This window comes from Lynx canadensis, chromosome D4, assembly GCF_007474595.2.
Source record: "Lynx canadensis isolate LIC74 chromosome D4, mLynCan4.pri.v2, whole genome shotgun sequence".
In the NCBI taxonomy this organism is placed as follows: domain Eukaryota; kingdom Metazoa; phylum Chordata; class Mammalia; order Carnivora; family Felidae; genus Lynx; species Lynx canadensis.
Window position 1 is genome coordinate 92,503,877 of NC_044315.2, and position 22,328 is coordinate 92,526,204.

At 64.3% G+C, this 22,328-nt stretch overlaps 1 protein-coding gene across 2 annotated transcripts in view; it reads right to left on the reverse strand.

The window, feature by feature from the left end:
• Positions 1 to 11,128, reverse strand: part of NACC2 (NACC family member 2) — a 28,341-nt gene extending 17,213 nt beyond the window's left edge. The window contains exons 1-2 of one of the 2 annotated variants that reach the window (XM_030294226.1): positions 10,691 to 11,128; positions 10,186 to 10,342 (exon numbers count right to left, since the gene is read on the reverse strand). In XM_030294226.1, the coding sequence (XP_030150086.1) occupies positions 10,186 to 10,342; positions 10,691 to 11,056 (523 nt within the window). In that variant the 5' untranslated portion in view covers positions 11,057 to 11,128. Of the gene's footprint in view, positions 1 to 10,185 lie in introns of both variants that reach the window. The other variant, XM_030294224.1, reaches the window with a different exon arrangement.
• Positions 11,129 to 22,328: the final 11,200 nt, after the last annotated feature.

Here is a 22,328-nt window from a genome sequence, read left to right on the forward strand (position 1 = left end):
AACGAAATCCCAACCAAACCCCGCAGGTACTTTTGTGTGGCATTTGACAAAACATGTAAAAATGCAGAAAAAAGGCAGGACGGCTGTAAGGAACAAAACCAGAGGCCGACCTTACGCAGGAATGCGGGCGGTGTGCCCTGGCACAGGGACCAGCAGTGACAGAGGGGACAGGGCAGGGCTAGGGATGGGGCCCACATGCCACATGCACACGGGGTCAGCAGGGCGGTGCCCACAGAGGTGGTCTTCTCAATGAAAAGTGGCAGACCCACTCGGAAGTTGGGTGGGAAAAAAGTAAACCGTGGACCCCAGATCACCGCACGTTGAAACATCGATTCCACTCACACTACAGACGTAAACGCCTTTCACGCGGAAACAGGAGCGTCGGATCTTGTCTGTTCGGAGAACGGACATCAGGAAGAGGGGAGGCTAGGACAACCCTGGGGTCGGACTGGATTCGGAGACACCGGCCCGAACCTGCGGTTTTTAAAATCTATGAGTCCCAGCTCTGACGGACAGGGGGGCTTGAAAACAAGGACGCAGACCTCGCACCTCGACGGTGAATTCTCCACGCCACTCCCCGCTGAAGGGAGAGACAGCTGGATTTTTGCCAAACGAGATGACAAATGCTCCAAAAACCCCTCTCCACTCACACGGGAGACACAGTAAGGGAGGGAGCACCGCAGGAGCGGAGTGGGATATGTCGAGAAGCCCTTCCCGAACGCAGAGGGCCAACTAGCAAGGGTAGGGCGTAAGGAGTTAGTAACCAGCCCAGGCAGGATCACCAACAGACGCCGAGGGCGAACCCACGCTCCACCCGGCCGGGGTCACCGATCACCACCGTGAAGCCGCACGGGTTTCAGGTGCCTCCCGAGAGGACGCGCCAGGAGGGACCAGGCACCGTTTCCCCCGAGATGCGGCCGAAACGCACAACCTGAGCCCAAGCAGAGGGACATTCAGCCAAACGGCTGAACCGTGCTCTTTAGAAAGAGAAGTGCCCTGAAGGGCAAAGGCCGAGGAGGGGAGGGCAGAGAACCGCCACGATACGCAGTGTGCGCATCCGAACCGGGCACAGGTTGGGGGAAAGCCGCGCCGCTCTGGAGGATGGCATGGGGACACGTGGAGGGACTCAGGCACAGGCCGGCGAGCAGCACGGCGTCACCGCCCGGCCTCCTGTGCGTGGAGCACGGGACTGTGTCTATGGAAGAGACTGTCCCCACTTGCAGGAAATGATCAGTACTTGGGGGCAAAAGGACATAATGTCTGCAGCTCGCCCCCCAACGGTCCAAAGACCCCCACAGCCTCTCCGCAGGAAGAGAAACAGACGTGGCACATTCTTACCCGTGAGCGAGTCTGAGCAAAGGGCATTGATCTTGAAACGTTTTTGTAAATTTAAAATGATTCCAAATCACGGGGCGCCTGGGGGGCTCAGTCGGTTGAGCGCCCGACTTCGGCTCAGGTCACGATCTCACAGTCTGTGAGTTCGAGCCCCACGTCGGGCTCGGCGCTGACGGCCCGGAGCCTGGAGCCTGCTTCGGAGTCTGTGTCTCCCTCTCTCCCTGCCCCTCCCTGCTAGCTCATGTTCTCTCTCTCTCTCAAAAATAAAATAAACGTTAAAAAAAAAATAAGGAAAATGATTCCAAGTCAGAATTGTTTAAGTAACACCTAGAAGAACATCACAGCCATCCAGACGTGGAGGAAGAGGTCTTTAAACAAAATCCGAAAACTGCCATTGCTAAATCGTGAACGGACCTCATGACATCAAGCCCAACAGAGGACACAAAGGGCAGCAGGGAGCCCACAAGAGCAGGGAGGCTCCGGGGCGCAGGCTGCCACGCCCGCTGTTACGGGGTGCCACGTAACCAGCTACCGCGAGAGACCCGGGGTGACAAACTCCAAGTGTTCCACGAGGTAACACTGACGATGTCCCGTATCCACAAACAACCGACAGACCACAAGAAGACGACCCCTAAGGAGGAGAAAGCCGGTCAGCAGAGACACCCCAGGAAACGACACAGGACGGCACCAGTGGCAGAGGCTTTCAACTAGCCACGTAACGTGACCACAACTTAAAAAAAATTTTTTTTGGGGCGCCTGGGTGGCGCAGTCGGTTAAGCGTCCGACTTCAGCCAGGTCACGATCTCGCGGTCCGTGAGTTCGAGCCCCGCGTCAGGCTCTGGGCTGATGGCTCAGAGCCTGGAGCCTGTTTCCGATTCTGTGTCTCCCTCTCTCTCTGCCCCTCCCCCATTCATGCTCTGTCTCTCTCTGTCCCCCAAAAAATAAATAAACGTTGAAAAAAAAATTAAAAAAAAAAAAAATTTTTTTTAATGTTTACTTATTTTTGGGAGATAGAGCAGGGGAGGGGCAGAGAGAGAGAGAGGGAGACACACAATCCGAAGCAGCTCCAGGCTCTGAGCCATCAGCACAGAGCCCGACGTGGGGCTCAAACCCACGAAGCGCGGGATCATGACCTGGGACAAAGTCGGACGCTCCACCGACCGAGCCCCCCAGGCGCCCTGACCACAACTTTTACAGCTGTGCAAAAGAGGAGGCCAGCGGCGCCTGGGTGGCTCAGTGGCTTGAGTGTCTGAGTCTTGATTTCACCCCAGGTCATGATCCCAGGGTTGTGGGATCGGGCCCCGCATCAGGCTCTGTGCTCACAGTGCACAGCCTGCTGGGGATTCTCTCTCCTTCTCCCTCTGCCCCTCCCCGGCTCGTTCTCTCTCTCCCTCTCAAAATAAATACATCAACTTTAAAAAAACAAAAAAAGAGGAACCCAATGAGGACAGAAACAGGGAGCCAAAGATCAGAACCAAATGCAACTGCAGAGAAGATCAGCAAGCATTAGAAACAGCAATAGGAACTATTCGGTCAACACACGGAGCCTCGGAGATCGCAGGGGCAAAAGGCCACGTGACCGGGGTTCCGGACAGAGGGGCACAAAGACACCTGAAGAAACCATGGTATAAATGCACGTGCCTGAAAGGCTCCATGGACGTCAGCAGAATGAACACAGAGGACACCACACAGGGGCACGTCGAAACCAGGTGGAGGACGGTCAGGGACAAAGGCGGCCTGCAGAGACACAGCATGCACAAGGGACACAGAAGGACGACAGTCCCCACGAAGAAAACAAGAGAAGGCGGAACACAAGCGTCCGCCCAGAATTCCAGGGCACGCACGCTTGCGGCCACGGACACCCCCGCACAACGACAAGGGACTGACTTCACGGCACGTAAATCACACATCACTACCACAAACCGTCAAACGCTATAAAGACGTGTTTGCGAGTTTTCAGAATCCACTGCTGGTCCCTCACTAGGACCGTGAGGAGCTCAAGTCTCACAAAATGAGTATGTGCGGTAACTATCACCGGGTTTTTTCATAAGTGACATTTCTTTGAAAGAGAACTGGGCATCACGTGAGAGACAAAGGAGCCTGCCCCGCGCCTCACGCCTCACACAGAACTTGACCCAGAACGGGCCACATGCCGAATGTGAGACCCAACGCCGTAAAACATCTGGAAGAAAATGTAGGGGAAATGTCTGTCTGTGTGCTGGTCAGGTAAAGACTTAACCACCACGAGAGCGCGGTCTGTAGAGAAATATCGCTGACCTTGTACAAGGCGATTATCAGAGGCACCGACTGCCCCCTAGCCGTCGAAAATCCGCATGTAACTTGGACTCACCCACAGGTAACTAGCGCACTGTTGACCGGAAGCCATACGGGTCACACACAGTCGATTAACACACAGTCGGTACGTTCTATGCACCATATACCATGTTCCTACCACAAGGTGAGCTGGGGGAAAGAAAATAATACCGGAACAGTCAAAAGGACAGGAAAACACACTTACAGGGCCGCAATGCAGAAAATCCACATTTAAGTGGATTGTTCGGGGTCAGTGTAATTAATCACTTAGCTTCATCAATATCCCAAAGTGTCCGTTTACGAAAGGCTCTGTCAAGGGAACGGACAGACTGCGGCGGCGGGGGGAAACGTTCTCGAATCACACGCCCGACAGAGGCCTCCGCCTGCAGCATGCAAAGAACGTCCGATTCTCAACGGTGCCTCACACCCTCCCTGATCAGACAGCCCAGTAAGAAGGGCACAGATTCAAAGGGACGGCGGACCCGGCGGACCCACATGAAAGCTGTCCGACGTCATCGGACGTCACAGAGACACCGCTACGGCCACCGGGCACAGCTTTCAACATCAGACAAGACCAAGCATTGGCGGGAACGCGGAGCAGCTGGCGGCCCACCCACAGGAGAAGGCGGAGCGGCGGGGGCAAGAGCAGGGGCAGCCGCGGAGAGGGGGCCGGCCTGGCGCCCGCGGGCAGAGACGAGGACGGGGCTGACGGCACTGCTGTGAACTGGAGAGCCGCGCGCCAAAGCCGGTACGTCTCACGGGACTTCAAAGAACTGAAAACGGGGGCACCCGGGGGGCTCAGTCGGCGAAGCGTCGGACCTCGGCTCAGGTCACGATCTCACAGTGCGTGGGTTCGAGTCCCGCGTCGGGCTCTGTGCTGAGCGCTCAGAGCCTGTGTGGGATTCTCTCTCTCCCTCCCCCACTCACGCTCTCAAAGATAACGCTAAAAAATGTCATAAATGTTAAAAAACTTACAGATTTTTTTAAATAAAAAGTAATTAATTTATCAAATTAATTAAATGAATAAAACGGACCGAAAGTGGAGAAAAGCCGGCTGGCTGTTTCAGGTAGAGGACGATGCGTGGGAAGGCTGGTCGCACGTCAAGAAGGGAAACCCGTGACCACGACCGCGCAGGGGGCCACAGGGGGCGGCGTCAGGGACAAAGGCTCCAGGGACGGGGTGAAGACGCAGGGGGCTGGGCGGCTCAAGACAGAGGTCAACAGCGGGGCTAAAAAAGCAATACCAGGAGAAACTTGACCCAAAAAGGGCCGGCAGAGAGGCAACCGGGAAACGGGGCCAATGGAAACGGATGGAAAGACAGCAGGTGTGAACCCACCTCCGTCAAGTCTCATTCCCAGTGTCAAGAGACTCAAGTTGGACCGGATGAACCCGCAACGTCGACCCCGTGCTGTGTGTAAGCATGCAACCCCCCCACCCCCCCGCCCCGCGCGCACCAGACACGGGAGCCGGCGTGGCCGCAGGAATCGTGTCACACCAGCCTTCACAAGCGCATGAGCTCCAGGAAACACACAAAACGCCACGGCTGGAGCACGAGGAAAGGGAAATCGATTCGTTCTGTACCTAAAGGAACAGAATTTATCATTAAAAACTCCCACAATTAACAACAATAAAAACCCGCAGAGCCAAGAGGCTTCACGGGTGGATGTGTTCTATCAAACGCACAAGAAAGAAGTCACATCAAACTTACACAAACTCTCAAAAACTACAGAAGGGAAGAGAAGGTTCGCGTTCTCCTGATCCCCGAGACCATACTAAGAGCACTACAGGTGATTGCCCGCCACGCATGCGGGCGCAGAAACCCCCGAGAAAACGTCAGCAAACTGAACCGAGCGCGGCATAAACGCCACGCCACGTGGGTTCCATCCCGGGGCTGCGAGGGTGGCTCCGCGTTAGAAAGTTAACCGATGCAGCACCACACGTGTCCAATCCAGGCAAAAACCCGCGTCACCGCTCAGGACACAAATCAACTCTCAGGAGACCAGTGAGCGTGTGGCCGCGTGGACACGTGCCTCTCCCGTGACCCAGCAGCGCCACCTGCACGCGGACGTTCACAGCAGCAAGACGGCAACAGCTCCTGTCCCCCGAAGCCACCCACGCGCTGGCCACTGGTGGCCGCGTCCACGGCCTAGGACTAGGAGGACCGACACCTGGCACCACGTGGACAGGCCACGAAATACAGTGAGAAGAAAGGACTCCGTTCTGAACGATGCCACTTAAAAGATTCTGCAAAAGGCAAATCGACAAGGACAGGAAGCCGGTGGGGAGGCCTCAGGGGGCCAGGGCTGGGGCGGGAGGACCCGGAGACATTTGAGGGGAGGCAGACTGATCTGATCTTGACCGTGACCCTGGTACTCGACTGATTACAGCCCCCAGAGTCATCGCCTGTACACTTGGAATCGGCACATTTCACTGTGTGCAAACGCTTGGAATAACCACCCAACAAGGGGAGGGAAAGGTGGGCCTGACCCGGGAGCACAGACGAGTCTCACCCGAATTCTGCGGAGAGAAGCAGACGCAAGGACGCAGCGCACGACCGTGCCCACCTGATGTTCAAGGACCGGCAAACGCACCCCGAGTGACAGAGAGCAGATCCAGGGCTGCCTGGGGCGGGCGGGTGACGGCAGTGTCCTCCGTCTGACCGTGCTCTGGTGCCACAGCCCAAGACTCAAGCGGGTGCATCTCACGCCCCTTCTGGGGGAGGCACGGACGTCATACCTCAGTCACTCAGACGTTAAGAGGGCACCTCAGGGTCTCCCGGGGTTTGGGGGCCACACGTGACACTGCACAGAAGTGCCCTGTCCCTGTCCCTGAGACAGGAGAAGCTGAGGGCCAGGGAGCCAGGGAGGCCACCCCCGGAACCTCAGAGCAGCACGGGGCCAGCTCCCTGGGCACGTGTGGGACAGGCACGCTGGGGCCCGCGCCTCCCTCGCATGCCCTGACTGCTGCCTCCAAAGGGAGGGACCCCCCCCCCCCGATCAGGCCAGGGACAAAACGCACCCACTGTTCCCGGGGCCCTCCCAGCAGTTAGGCAGGGATCCAACAGCGTAGACACCCTGGGCCCGGGTCAGGAGGCAGTGAGGGGTGCTTAGGATTGGGATTCGCACGACAGACCTAGCCTTCCCCGTTCCCCGCGAGACCCCCAAGGGGCAGCTGGGCTGCAGGCGGGAGCAGCCCCCCAACAGGCTAGGGGTCTGACTGTCTGCTGCCATGTTGGGAGCGAGGGGCTGCCCTAGTCAGGGAGGTAGGGTCGGGGGCGGGGGGGCGGTGCTGGTTCTGGGGTGAGCAGGACACAAGGGTACCACAGGCCATGGTGGCACTGACCAGGGCCTGGTCCGGGGCAGGGCGCACACGCTCTGCGTCCTTCCAGGGCTCACAGGAGTCGTCTGCAGCTTCTGCTCGAGGCGGGGGAGACAGGACCCGATCCCAAGCACCGCCAGTGTCTGTCCCGTGTCCGGGGGCCGGGACAGCGGGCAGACCCGGAGGAGCCAGCCAGCCCGCAGAGGGGAAGAGAGGGCGAGCCCAGGCAGGGCCACCAGCCCGCGGCCACCTGTCCCATCCCGGCACAGCGCCCCGCGGGGCCCCTAATGTGGACGTGCCTGGCTAGAGTGTGAGTGCCGAGGAGTGCCTTTGTCTCATCCACAGGGAACGGCGTCTGCCAACAACGATCAAACATCTGCCCGCGCAGAGGAGGGGCTGGGCCCGCGGCGGAAGGCGCCACGGGAAGCCCGGTCCTGGGGCGGCGGCCCCGAAGGTGGCTCCTCCCGGCCACCCACGCTCCTCCCGCAGAGGTGGCAGCGATGGGAGAGGGAGCCCTCCCCACCCCCCTGGGCAGCTCACTCTCCCCACCACCGAGCCTCGCTCCCTGGGGCCAGGGGGCAGCCCATCCTGCCTCACGGGGACCCCAGCCAAGATAAAATAGTTGTTCGAGGTCCTGTTTGCCGCCTGTCTGTCTCCCCGTCTGCCCGTGGGTACAGACGTGCCCAAGGAGTGTGGCCAAGTAGAGGCCGCGAGAGCAGACCCCTTACTGCACTGGGGTGCCCTCGGTGCCCTGCTCACCCTGCTCACCCGTGGCTTCACGGGTGGATATGTTCTATCAACATCCCTGATCCCACCAGCTCTCGACAGCCCCGCCCCGCCCCCGTCCGGACCCCAGACCGGGGGCAGCAGGCTGTCCGGCCGCCCGAGGGGCTGTGAGGATGTCCCCCAACCAGGCCAAGCCAGGGCGAAGAGGGAGCCCAGGGTACAGGCAGCCGGCACCCAAGGGGCAGCCAGCCTTGGGGGACAGGCCCCCATCTCTGCCTGCTTGCCCCCATCGCCCCCTCCCCCACAACCGTCATCCCAGCGGCCGGTGATGCCAGCGACGTCACTGCCAATAACCTAGATTTTAACCAAGAAATCACACCCCCCCCCCCCTGCCCCACTTATGGTCTCACTGAGGAGAAAACCCAGACTGCAGCGCCCCGGGCCGACTGGAGGCAGGGCTGGTCCCGTGCCCGGCCCACCTCTGCCCACCGTCCCTTTCTGTTTCCCAGCTTCCCAGCACCCCATTCTCCTGCCAACAGCCCCCAGGGAGATGGGGGCAAGGGGCTCTGATGGCCGCCGGACTCCCTCCTGTCACCCAAGGCACAGGAGACCTCTGTAGGCACACTGCCCTGGGCCAGGCCTGTGCCCCTGGCATCTTGCCTGAGAGCTAGGGGTGGGGGTGGGGGGGCTGGTGAGACGGCCGGGTCAGAGTCGAGGCAGTGGGGCGGCCCGGCCCCCCAATCCCTACCCTGGCCATTCCAGGGCCACTGTCCCATTGGCTCCTTGGAAAAGCCAAGGACACAGGTAGGCCACTGCCGTCCAGGTGGAGACAGGGCTCCAGCCTCATCAGGCCGGAAGGGCAGGTGTACTCAGACGGGCCGTCTCAGAGTACCTGCACCCAGAGATGCCAAGGCCTCGTCTTATTTCTTCCTACCCCAAACCTGCCAAGGCCAATGGCCACGTTGGATGGAGACGTTTGGAGGCTGGGCCATCTCCTCCGTGGGGTACCACTGTGGGCCACCAGCGCACAGCCCCCGCCCCCGGGACCCTTGGCAGATTCCAGCTCCCTGTGGCGGGCTCTGGGGCTCCACACGGCCCTCACACGGCCCCCTGGGTGGCTGTCGGCCGTGGGCAGAGGGCACCGCACACCGGGCAGGTTCCCGGAGATTCCCCTAAGGCCTGGGCCCAGCGGCCCTCTAAAGGGCCGAGCCAAGCTTGCAGGTTTCCAGGTCAAGGTGGTCTTTGCACTAGCGTCCTGTGGGATTCATGCAAACGTAGCAACATGCACTTAAATAAAGTAATGACTTCTAGGGAACAACCATCCACCCACGGCCCCCGTAGGGGGCAGGGGGGTGCCCAGGGCGGTGCTTCCCTGCTCTCCACGGTGCTAAGAGGAACCCGGCTTGGCCAGACCGTCCAGTCCTCGGCTGCCCCGGGGGAACGGCCGTCCCAAGGGCCCTAGCTGGTCGGGACCGCCCCCCCCCCCCAGCACTGATCAACAAGTCCCTGCCTGGAAGTGGAGGGGAAGGCTGGTGGGGGGAGCAGCATTTGTCCCATCAGGCACCAGGACGTGGGGGAACAGAGGGCAGGAAAGAGCCACCACGTGGTCCCTCGGGGCCCCGGTTCTACATCGCCACTTCCCGCTGGTACCACGGGCCCTGCATGCAAATTAGCAGGCAGCGAGCCCAGGCACACGGCCAGTTTTCGGGGAACACGGAAGGCAGGTAGACACCCGATCCGGGGCCCCAAATACCAGACCCTCCGCCCAACAAACCCCAAACAGTCTCCAGGGATGTGATACGGTCTGTCACGCCATGCTGAGTTAGGGCACCTCAGACGCACGGGTCCCCAGTGGGGGAGCACCCCACGAGTAACTTGGGGGGACGTATCTCACTCAGCTCAACAAGCACTTTCTGGCCTGGCCCTTGGTGGCGGACCCAGGGAGGTGGTGGCAAATGAGATGCGTTACAGGGGAGTCTCTGGCCTCACTGAGAGTCACGGGGCAGGTGACACCACACGGGTGGGGGGCCGGCTGAGGTCAAAGGTAATGCAGACGGGCCTGCTGGGGCCTCCAACAGCGTCTGGCACTCTGCAGACGGGGCCGCTCGGGCCTCGAGCAGGCGGCGCGCACTGCACTCTGTGAGCCCTCAGCCAGGTCCCTGGTCCGCTGAGGCCCTCGGTCTCCTCGTCTGACGAGCGGGAGACCAAGCCCCATCCCACGTGCTGGACGGCAGCTTCCAGTGGGTGGTCTCTCGGCTTTCCCGCGGCTCCCATCTCACGTGGCATCGGCCGTCAAGGCCTCAGCTAAGGCCATGAGAGGCTGACCTAGGTCGTGCCCTCCAGCCCATCCAGCCCGGCCCGGCGCGGCGGTCTCCCCGAGGGGTCACAGCCAGGCTGTGAGGGCCCACGGGGCAGGGGGCGGGCTTGCCTCTGCACCCGCACGGGCCCCGGCGGTCCCCGGCGGTCCCCCGCGGTCCCCCGCGGCGCGTTACCTGCGTAGCTGCCGGTGGCCTTGATGTACATCTGGCCGTACTGCTCCTCCGCCATGGTGTCATAGGCCTCGTCGTCTTCCTCGTCCTCCTCGTTGTGGTACGAGGTGGGGCTGTCGGTGGTGGGCAGGCTGCTGGCCCCCGGACTGGTCCGCTCCCCCTGGGAGTAGGGCACCTGCTGGATGCTGGGGATGAGGGTGGCCAGGCTGGGCACCCCGTAGTAGGAGACCCGGGGCAGCTTGAGGGGGGCCGCACCCGCCGCCACCGCGGCGCCATCCCGGGGCCCCGTCTCCAGCGGGCGCTTGGGGGCCAGGCCCGGGCCGGCAGCCGGCGGCAGCTCCGTGGCTTCGTGCTTCACGCGGGTCAGCAGCGGGATGGGCACGGAGGGGGACACGACGTAGGGGGGGGCTGCGGGGGCGGCCGGCTGCAGCTGGTTGCAGGGGCTCTGGGGCTCGGAGCTGGCGTCCTCGATCATGGCGGTCTGCGAGTCGCAGTGGGGCGAGCTCACCTTGAACATGAGGTCCGTGCCGCGCTCCACGATGTGCTGGATCTGCAGGAAGCCGGCCGTGTACATGACCACGAGCTGCTCGCTGGCCGCCATGGTCAGCCTGCCCGTGTAGCAGAAGGACAGAATCTGCTGGAAGCAGGCGGGAGGCACAGTGCCCGGCAGCTCGAAGGCGCTCTTACTGTTGCCGCTGAACAGGTCGCGGAAGTACAGGCTGCTGGCGGCCAGGACGGCCCGGTGGGCCTTGAAAGCCTGGCCCTTGACCACGATGGACACATCGCAGTAGAGGCCCAGCAGGCGCTGCTCGTTGAGGCAGCCGAGCACCGTGCTCCCGAAGTTGGGGATCTCGATGTGCAGCAGCTGAGACATGGCGGGCAGGCGCTAGAGGGCTCGCCTCACACTCAGCACGGGAGCGCCCGAGCGGGGCACATCTGTGGGGGAGAGAGGGTGCGGGGACACGCGGGTCAGGCTCCCCGGATGGCCAGGGCCCGCCGGCCAAGGGTACGGAAAGGCACTCGGCCGCTGCGCCCTCCTCCGCCGCGGTCCCCGCCCCGGCCCCCCTCCAGCAGAGCCACCCAGGGGAGGTCCTGGGGCCCGAGCTCCTCACGGCAGGACCCTGGCTGGGCAGCGCTGCACGGGACTCAGAGCCGCACAGCCGTGTTCCAGCCGGGGGGGGTGGGGTGGGGTGGGGGGGTGGGGGGGAAGGGGGACGCCCCCCCCCCACACACACACCCCCGCACCTTGTGTGGCTCCCAGGGCCCACCCCCAGGAGAGCGCCTGAGCCCTCGGGCCCGGGACGCCCCGTCTCAGCAGAAGCCAGGAATGCAAACAGAGGCCTGCACTCAGGGGAGGACGGGGTGGATGGAGGACAGAACACGGAGCAGGGCACTGCCACCCGCGGCGGCTGGGAGGGGTGAGGGCGGCGGGCTGCGTCTGCAAACTCTTCTCCCCAAGAAAAAGTTAGCAGCAAAGGACCCCTCACAGCTCTGCCCCTCGGAGGGGCTGGAGCCCAGAGCGAGGGGGGTCTCGCAGGGGGTCTCTCGGAGGCTCTTGGTTTCTGGTTTGTTTTTCCTCTTTTCCCTCAGAGCAGCCACACGGAGGGCCCACAAGGGGGGGGAGTCCCACCCCACTGGCTGAGATGCTGGCCCCTCGTCCCCCTGCAGAGGCGGGCAAGGGGTGGGGGTGGGGGCGCCCAGGGGAGTGAGCTGAAGCCAGAAGTCAGTGGCTGGCCACCCCCGCCCCTCCCCCGGGGCCGGCTCCCGAGGAGGCCGCCAGCGCGCCTGTCAGGGACCCGGCTGGACCAGCGGTCGGGAGTCTGTCGCAACCCCACCTGCCTGCCCTCCCGGTCCCCCAGCTCCCCGTGCCGGCCAATCCCTGCTGGCTCGGCCCCAGCCCAGGTGACTAAAGGGGTCAGGGGGGGAGTCAGGGAGGAGTGGGGGGGAGGGACCGGCAAGGGCTTGGGATGCCACTGCCTCCTCGGGCGCCCCAGGGGCCGGGGGCCGGGGCTCCAGCGAGGTTGATCTGACGCCCGATTCAGAGAAGATTCGGAGAAGCCGGGCACGGACGGGTGGAGAAGGCGCCGGCCCAACTCTGCACAGCAGCGCCCGCACAAAGGGCCGCTCTGTCCCGAGGGAGGAAAGTGCAGGCGGCCGCAGAGGCGCCGGGCGGCCGGAGGAGGGAGGGCGGAGGGAGGGCGGAGCGCCCGGACCCCGGCGACAGGAGTTGGGCAGATGGGTGGCCGCGGGGGGAGGGCCCGCAGTGCCCCCGCTGCGGAGAAGTTGCCGGTCGGCCGTGGCACCGGCCCGCGGGGGAGACCTACCTTTGGCGGCTGCCGCCGGTGGCCCGGCAGTGCCCGCTCCGCCTGGCAGGGGCAGGCTCGCCAGCTGCTCCGGGAATGCAGCAAACAGAGCGGGAGCCCTTGGGGTGGGGAGGGCGCGAGGAGCCGGGAGAGGAGGAGGAGGAGGAGGAGGAGGAGGAGGAGGAGGAGGAGGAGGAGGAGGGCAGAGAGTCTCGGCGCTGGGCTCGGCGGCCGCAGCTCAGCTGTACCCAGCCCGGCTCTCCGGGGCAGCGCACAGCATCTAAATGAAGAGGCCGGATGCAGACGGACATTCAGGCAGCTCTCGGGAATGAATAGCGGCCTTTGACTTGGGAGCCCAAGTAAATGCCAGCTCCAGCCCCGGCTTTAAAAACAGTGGAGTGTTGGTGCCAGAGGAATGCACGGCTCCGGGTGTTGGTACAAGACAGACTTTGATGACTCACCACAATGCAAACAAAGATGGCAGAAATACTGTACTGTACGCGGAGAAACGCTCCGTGGTGCCACGGCAACTGAGCGCCGAGATTTATGGTGCGGCTCTGCATGTGAATTACCCAGTAAACTGCCGTCCTGCCATCCAGCACAGCCCGAGTGTCAAAGCATTTAAAGTATTCCAAACAGTCTGCAGGGCTGGCACAGCCACCAACTCTGCCAGGGAGGGAGGGTGGGGGGCCAAGGGGGTGGGGGGCCAAGGGGTAGAGAGATAAGGGGACAGGGGGGTGGGGGATGAGGGGGGCGGAGGGCTGGGGTCGTGGGGGCTGGGGGGTCAGGCGACGGGGGATGAGGGAGCAGGGGGGATAAAGGGACAGGGGAGAGGGGGTGGGGGACGAGGGGGCAGGGAGCCGGGGACAGGAGGATGAGGGTGTGGGGGCACAGGGGGGCGTAGAGGGCGGGGAGGCAAGGAGGAAGGGGGGCGACGGGGTGGCACAGGCAGGGCAGAGGGTGAAGGTGGGGAGCCCGGGAGGAAAGAGGGGCAGGTTTTGAGAACAGGAGGCAGGAAGGCAAGCACAGGTGGGAGAAGAGGCCCAGAGACAGGGAAGGGGGGGGCGAGGATGAGGCCCAGCCCCCCCCCCAGTGCTCCCCCAGGGCTCCGCAGTGGCCCCTGCTCGCCTCCCTACTTCTCCCTGGGGTCCGGAAGCAGCAGGGCCCGCTTGTGCAGCCCTACACCCCATCCCACTCACCCAGGAAAGTCACCCTGTCCCCCAAGCCCCCACGCGGGTCTTTTCAAGAAGAACAACTCTGTGAGTGCAGCTGGGCCAGGCCGAGGGGGGCCCCCTCCCAGCAGCCGGGCAGCAAAGCCACCACCTGCAAGGGTGCCCGTGTGAAGGAGGCTGGGCTCCTCCCCTGGGCCTCCCTTGGGAGGGGAGGCTGTGCTGTGCACAGGGCCCGTCCTGTTCCAGGCCCACACCCCCGCCTGTGGCAAACCACTGGCCCGCCCTGCCTCGGTCTCCCCTCTCGCCCCCAACCGCGGCCCCGGGAAGAACACACACAGCCTGCAAAAAGGAAGACGGTCGAGACGGGTGATGGCACGGCTGCCACCACCGAGAACCTAACCCTGGCGGCCGGAGCGGGAGGGGCCGGGGCACAGGCAGCGGCCCTCCCACCGCCCCCTCCACGGCAGCGGCGTGTCCGGAGGGAGAAAAAGGGCCATCTGGCGCGTCCGCGCTCACATGCGGCGGGCTCAGCTTCCCACAGCAGATAAAACGCTGCGGGAGGAACGGCACAGGAAGAAATACAGGTGTGGGGAGGCCTCCCGGCAGCAGTGGCTGCCGGGCTCCTCCGTGGGACGGATGGCGACTCGGTGTGGCGGCCACGTGAGCGCTGAGCTTGGAGCGTCGGCAGAAACGGTCCCCACTCGCTGCTCCGACGGGGGACTTGGCCCTCGTCCCCCTGGCGATGGAGCCAGTCCGGACCCTGGGCCCTCGCTCTCCTCTACCTGGAGGGTGTCGAGGCGGCAAGTCCAGGGGAGGGGGCGGCGCGGGTGGCGCGGTCAACAGCAGACAGGCCTCAGGGCAAGGGTCTCGTGCTCCGCACAGCCCGGCCCCGCTGCCCTGGGGAAGCTGCCTGGAGGTCCTGCCTGTGTCCGCACAACCCCGGGGGGCGGTGGGACAGCCTCGCCGGCATCCGGACCCAGAAGGACAGACCCAGGGTCGCCCCCGCCAGGAGCCATGTCAGGCCTCCGACTGGACTGTGTTGTGCTGGCAGCCTCCTTGTCTTGGGGCCTAGGAGGAGCCCACTGGCCCCAAGATGAGGGGGCTGGGGGCACAACCCCCCACGTGCCACCCGCCCACAAAAGAAAGCAGACCGGGGCACAGGCAGAGCCGACATGGGGAAACAGAGGGCCACCCGGAGGCCAAAGGATGGCGGGACCCGTGATGGGGGGGGCGGGGCAGGGCCACTCCTGGCCTGGGTGCTGGCCTTGGGCCCCAGGGCCCAGCATACGCAGCCTCCACCGGTTCTGCAGGAGCAATCCCCCCGCCCCCATCGCTGGCTGTGCTGCGTCCCGGCCCTGCCTGGAACAGACCTGTTGTCACCTCCTCAGAGAAGCCTGCCAAGGGTGTCTCTTGACCTGAGCAAGATCGGGGGGGGGGGGGTAGCAGGGGGGGGTCTGCCCACTGCCTGGTGGACATTTAGCCCAATGCTGGGCACGCCAGGGAGGGCCACGAGAGTGGGGCTGTGCTGGCCAGCAATACACCACAGAGGAGAGGGGCCCTCCAAATGGCCCCTTCACAGACCCACAGCACCCACTGCCAGGAGTCTCCTGGAGAGCAAGATGGGGTCCCCTGAGCCAGATGAGGGCTCTAGGGCCGTGAGAGGGGTGAGTCAGCCTGGCCAGCAAAGGTACACTGTGCATCGGTGCCCAGAGGGCCCCAGTGGCCTGGGGCTGGGCCAGCCAGTGGCCAGGTCCCAAACTGAGGGCAGGGACACCAAGAGGCTCTCGGAGCCTGTCCCTCCAAACATCAGGTCCTGGCCGGTCAGCAGGGCTGCAATCCTGGGTCCCACCAGGCAATGCCCTCCCCCCGCCTCCCACAAGCCCGGCTGCTCTCCTATCCGTGTCCTGTGGCCTCAAGCAAATGGCACCACATCTGGGACGCTCATCTGTCCGCTGGGGGTCAGGTTTACGCTTTGACGGTCACTACAGGGTCGAGGCGGACGGCGAACACGGCATGCTCTATGCCCCAGTAACCTGCATCACAATGCCGTTACGTGCGGCGACTGGGACAGGAGGCGGTGGTCCAGGTGGGTGCCTCCGTCAGCCCCCAGCCCATCCTCGCCCACGCCTGTGCCCCAGGGCTGGGGGCCAGACCGCTGGCCCGGAGAGGGGACCATTCCTCCTCTGGAAGGTGATGAGGCCATCGGGTCCCGGGGGACGTGTGTCCTCAGGCCACCTGCACAGGCCAGGCTGCCATCCCACGGCCCAGCCCAGGACAGCCCTACAAGAGCTGGTTTTAGATTGCTTTCTTAGAAGCCTTGGCCGGGACAAGAACAAAGCTGAACTTTAGGAGAAAAGAAATCAAATAAAGGCTTGGTTTACGTGCCTAGACCCGTCAAAGCAGGGCAGGTCAAGGGCCGACCCTGTGCGGTGGCCAGAGAGGAGGGGCCGGGACCCGAGTGGGCCGAGGGCAGCGGGCACCAGCCCCACCGGGACCGCCTTTCCCCTTCCACGCCTCGGTTTCCCCCGCCACAGCGAGACCCGCCATGCTCACTGGCCTATTACTGAAGGTTCTGAAGAGCCAGAAGGAACGGCAGAAATTTCTAATTGTGCTCACTCTGGCCATCCTCAAAGCCACTGCACCACGGAACCCCGCCCCCTCCTAACGACCTTCAGGACAGAACCCACTTTGGGAAATCCCGAAGCCAGAGTCCAGCTGTGCCAGCCTCGGGGGCCCCCACCCCATTCAGACTCCACGACCTCCCCCCAGAATGAGAAAACGTGGGTAGCAGGGGGGGGGGGGCCTCTTCACCGCAGACCCTCCTTCGGGGAGAGCCAGGATCTAGGACCCAGGGTCACAGGTGGTCACTCAGATCTCCTCCCCGCCCCCCACGGGCAGCGCGGCTGGCAGGTGCACAGGGAAGGAGCCCAACGAGAAGGGGGTGAGGGTACTGGCCCCAGGAGCCGCAGACAGGTGCCCACACAGGTACCGAGGGACTGGCCGCAGGGTGTGCGCCCCAGGGCCTGGGCAGGATGCAGACGGGGCACAGGTTCTCGGCTGCAGCCAGGCCAAGGCCAGCCACGCAGGGCTCTAGGTGCACCTGGGGAAGCAGGGGCTCCAACAGGTACTGGGAACACGCCGAGGACTTCTCTCGGGGGCCCAGAGGACCAGAGAAGGATGGGCATTCCAAGCAGGGGTGCCTCCTTCCCAGGACCCCACGCAGATACGGCTGCAAGGTCTGGGGGGCCTTGTCAGAAGCCCCCCCCCCACCCGCCCCCCAGATCCCGAGGAGCTTCCTGAGGTGGGACAATGCAGCGCCTACCTTCTGTAGGGTCACCACCAGCCCAGGAAGGAGAGGCGAGATAAATGATAAATGAAATTAAATAAGATCATTGGGCAGGATTTAATTCTTCCAATCTAATAAGAGGTCTGGGCCTCGGCAAACGCACAGCTATCAAATACGCCCGTGGCAGGGAGGCGGGGAGGCGGGGAGGCAGGGAGGCAGGTGCCCCAGGAAACAAAGGAGCCCCTTCTGCCTCCCTGCTTCCCCTGCCCCGAGCGAGCGCCAGGCCCATCCGTCCCCGGGGCAGCCCCTCAGCCCGGCCGCCAAGCCCTGCCGTCCGGGGTTCTCCCGGCTCAGCAATGGGGACACCTCCTGAAAGTCAAGGTGCTCCGAGTTGGGCGGGGGCGGGGCAGGCCGCAGCCCCAGGACAGTGCCTCACCGGGAGGCAGGCAAGTTGGCCCGTGAGTCAGCGCGCGCACGTGAGTGCGGGGGGGGGGGGGGGGGGGGGGGGGGCACCAGGGCCGCGCCTGCTGTGCTGCTGTGTGCCTCCCTCCGGGCTGTTAAGGGAGGGCGGGGAGGGAGCTTTCCAATGACCAGCGCAGGCTCTGGTTACCGGCCTGCGGGAGCGGAGGCTCACTTACACCCCACGCCCAGTCAGTGCTCTGGCTGTGCCGAGCACCTCTGGCCTCGCCCCGGGGAGGGCGACCCTTCAAGGGTCGAGGTGTCGGTTCCCAGCACAGCACGGCCGCCAGCTGGGAGTGCCAGGTCCCCAGGGGCTGGGTGAGGCACCCGCCAGTTGGGGCCTCGGGGCCTCGCTGCTAATGGAAGGGCCAGTCACCCCTCGAGGACCGGGGCTCCAGGGTGGGGTCTCGGCTGCCGGGAGCCCCTCCCCGCAGCCCCCAACATGCACCCACCGCACCTACCGTGTGCCCGCCTCCCAGCCCCTCCTCTCCAGGTGGGTGCGGACAAGGAGCCTGAGTTTCCTGCCAAGGCCAGGGCCCGGGACCTGCGTCCCGCGTCTGCAGCCACCCAGGACAAGCTTCGGGTGGCAAGAGAGGGAGGCACCGTGGGGCGGCTCGGGCCCGGACCCGCCCAGGGCCCCCAGGATCCGCTGCAGAGGAGACTCCCCCCTCGGCCTCTGCACGTGCTGGCCCCGGAGCCCCTGTGCCAGGGGAAGGGGCACGCACTTCCCGCCCTGGCTCACCGTGCCCCCTGGCACCCAGCAGCCTCCACCCCCGACCGCAGCCTGGGCCGACCTCAGCCTGGGCCGGCATCGGGCGCCACAGCTGGCTTCAACTGGCTTCAACTTCACAACAAGCGTTTGCCTGGAAGCTTTTTTTTCCTTCCCCCAAACAGAAAAAGGCAGCCTGCCAGAATCTGCAAATTCAAACGTGTGCTTATCAGTCCTTCCCCCTCGCCGCCCCAAGGAGGGTGCCACACACCCGGGGCTGGTCCTCAGAGAGGCTCAACGCACACGGGGACCCACGGCACCAGGCAGGCCACCAACGGCCGTCGGAGCCGCTGCTGCTGCAGGGCCACGGAGCTGGGCACGGGCTGGGCGGACACCCCGCCAGATGGGGCAGCGGGTCCCGCATCTCAGCACGTGTCCCATGGCACGGGCTCCGACAAGGGTCCGGTCTGGTGGTCCGTGTGGCCGAGCCGGGCCCACGTCCGAGGGGCTCCTCGACACCCCAGCCCCCCCACCCTTCACTCTCAAATACTCTGACTTTACTGTGGGTATGGGGCTGGGGGGGGGGCAAACAGACACGGCACGGACGGCCACACGGCCACACGGCATGAAGGAGCAGGGACTGGCCGCCGCCCCGCCAGGAGCCCGTGGACCCAGCAGGTCCGCTCTCGAGCCACAAAACGGTTCCAGAAGGCTCCCAAAGAATGAAGCAGTGTTCTGAACAGAGCCGACAATCTCCCTCACCCGTATTTGTAATTTAAATAACGTAAGCTTGAAGAGTGTCTCCCTCGGGCATAGTTTAATAACTTAAAAAGCCAGCTCCACTCGCTGGCAGACGGGCCTCCTCCCCCTTATCTGCTGGCGGGAGGTCCCCCCTTGCACCCCCGGCTGGAGGGCGGGGCTCGGGGGCACCGGGGGCTGCCCAGACCGAGCGGGCCGGACCCCCTCCTCAGCCCGCTGGGCACCCTCCCCTTCCCACAGGCCTGTGGGGGTCCCGGAGCACCTGGGGGACGGGCGGAGGTCCCGGCGCCGGGGGGCGGGGGGCGCTGCCCTGGGCCGGTCACCGGCTCCTCATCCACCGCGGCTGTGCCACACACCCCCGTCCTTAATATTCATAGCCTTTCTCATCTGCATATCGTGCCATAAATAGTCGAGGTAAGACACAAAGCTCCCCTGCATTTCTAATTATGCTTAAAAACCTAATGTAAATCAGACAGACACAGAAATACTCAATCAGCTGCCGGAGGGGGGGGGTCCAATTACACGGAGACGGGGCCACGACGTAGCAGCCCCCACCTCGGAGCTCCGGGCAAGGCGGCGGCTGGTGGCGGTGGCCCCCCCTGGCCCGGAGACCCTGGCCAACCTCGCACTTGCTGGTCCTGAAGCCAGAGCCAGTGTGGGGCGGGGTGGATGCCTGAGGAGCCTCAGCAACACCTCCCCCCACCCCCCCCAGGGCCAGCCAGCCGGCCTCACCTTCTCCCTAAGGGCTCCCAACTCCGGGCCTCCTTCCCACTGCCCACCTCAGCAGGTGCCGCTCCCCCTGGCCGTGAGGGTTGACCCCATGGGCGGAGCATCTCTACTTCCCTGTCTCCACGTTCAACGCCCTGGACACTCTGGCCCTCCCGCAGGCTCGGCTCACACAGTAGGGCGGGAACAGACGGATGCCCCCCACCCCCACTCTGGAATGGAGTTGGGGACGGGGCGCCAAGCCACCGAGGGGCCAAGAGGACAGGTCAGCGGGTCCTCTGAGTCCCGAGGGTGATCCAGCCCCGCACAAGCAGGACAGAGGGGGCTCCGGCACCACGCTCTGGGGCCAGTCCCCCTGTCTGCAGGGACACGGGGCATCGGGACCTGCAGAACAGAAGGGTCTGGGGGACGGAGACCACGTCAGCCGCTTAGAGCCCAATACAGTACCAGCCCTCACAGACGGGCACCACGGGGGCCTCCGGGGCTCCAGCAGGTGGCATGGACCCAGGTCTCGGGGCGCCTGGGGGCTGCCACCTGGTGAGCCCGGGGGTGCACATGCCGACAGCCGGGAGCCCGCCCGCTGCCCTGCACCAGAGCCCCACAGCATCTGCCCGCCTCCTTCCCCTCAGAGAGTCCCCAAATGCCCCTGGCCCTGCCTTCCCGGGCAGTCCCAAACACAAGCCCCACTTCCTGTCCAGGAGTCAGGGCACCTGGGCTGGCCCGGCCCCGCCCTTCCCAGGGGGCAGTGGCAGTGGGACTGCCTCAGGGGACATGCAGGAGGCCGGGCCCAAGTGACACGGGGGTTGCCCCACTCTGCCTTTAGACAAGGAGACACAGAGATGCCTGCTGCCCGCATCTGCCTGGCATCACGCCCAGACCTATTTTTAAGCCCATTTACTAGAAATCCCACAAATTAAAGGAAATACGGATAATGCAGTAAGAATCCTGGGGGCCGAATAAAAGCTACACATAATTGTCCTCGTGCTCCAATGTGAGAATCTTAACCACAAACCCAGATCTCCCCAAGCCCTTGTGCAAGGCGGAGGCATCCTGCCGCGCGAAGGTGGGGGGAGCAGGAGGGGGCGGGTCCGTGCTTGGCCCGCGATCAGAGGCACAGGCCACGGCATACAGCCGGGGCCATAAAAGGCAATTACTGATATGAAAAATAAAGATCGTAAATACGAACGCCCGACTTTACAGCCTGGGAATGAGGATTACTGCCAGGGCGGTGGGTTCCAGAGGCGGCTCCCCTGTGCCACAGGTGGGGGCACCGGGCTGGCCCCCACCCCGCTTTCTCACGTGGCTCCCGTGGCAAGCTGGGGGCTGGGGGCCGCAGAGCCCCAGACCTTGCGGAATCTGTGGGGCACGGACAGGACCGGCCAGCGCGGCCGGGAACGGCGGGGTGCAGTGCTCACACCGGGAGGGTGGGACCCCCCCCCCGGACGGGCTGGCCCCCCACACCTCAGGGGTGGGGGCTGAGACAGAGGACAAAGCCACGTGCCCGTCAGAGACGCAGCCGGTGGGCACCACGTTCTCTGAAGACCCTCAGCGCCCTGGGGCACATGCTCACCACCCTCGGGAGCCCAGGGCCCCAGCCCTCCCCGGCTCATTCCCACCTGCCAGGTAGCGGCTATGCGGGCATCCAGCTGGCAGTGCCTTCACCAGAACCCCCCGCGCTGCCTGCTCGCCCCAAGCCCTCCCAGACCCACACGCCTCCTGGGAGCCTGTGGGCGGGGGGTCTGCACAGGTGGCAGGGAGCAGAGGAGGTGGAGAGAGAGAGGTATGTGTGTGTGTGTGTGTGTGTGTCCCCACATCTCCTGGCCCGGGATCACACTATTCATCTTGGACCGTCTCAGAGTAGGGACAAGGCCCAGTGGTACCACTACCTTCTAGGCTGAAGGAGACCCTTCCCCCAGGGGCTGGGGGAGGGGGGCAGTGGCAGGCCCTCCCCAGGCCTGGTCCCCAGTTGCCCTGGAATCCCACGGAGGTCAGGGAGCCCGCGGCCACCAGCTCACGTCCTGCCAGACGCCAGGTGGCCTCCTACGGCCTGGCCGGGGCACAGTGGGGTGAGGTCAGGGCTCCCACTGCCCCAGGCACACGGGACTGAACCCCAGGCTGCCAGTAGCCACTCGGACAGACAGCAGGCCCCGCACCTGGCACCTGTCCCACGCAGATGCTTCCCCCGGCCCCGCAGAACACCAGGCTCCCCAAGTCCCGCCGCAGGGCCTGCCCTTCTCACTGGGGGGACCTGGCCACTGGGGGTCAGCTGGGAATCAATCGAGCCTGCGGGAGAAGCTGGAGGTAGAGGGAAGACAGCAGAGGAAGGAGCCAAGAGAGGCAGGTCAGGGAGCCACGCTGGCCGCCCCCAGCCAGATGCCCCAGAAGCACCAGCTCAGAGAAGGGCCGAGAGGCTGACGGCAGGCGGGCAGGCTGGGAGGGAAGCAAGCTCGGGAGATACACAATCGTGAACCCCAGGTGGACGGGACGCCGTTCAGAGGATTATCAGACACCTGGAAATGACCACCACAGGGAGGCGGGGCCGCCGGGCCGCCGCAAGGTCGTCCCAGGACGACCACCGTCCGGGAGGACGCCCTCTGACTCCCTTTCTACCCAGGCTCTGCCAAGTTACATGTAAACGTGCTCGTTTTCGTCCAGGAAAGATGCAAACTTTCTCTCTGCTGGAAAAGACAGCCCCAACGGCGCGGGGTTTTGCTCTGCAGGACACGAGCCAG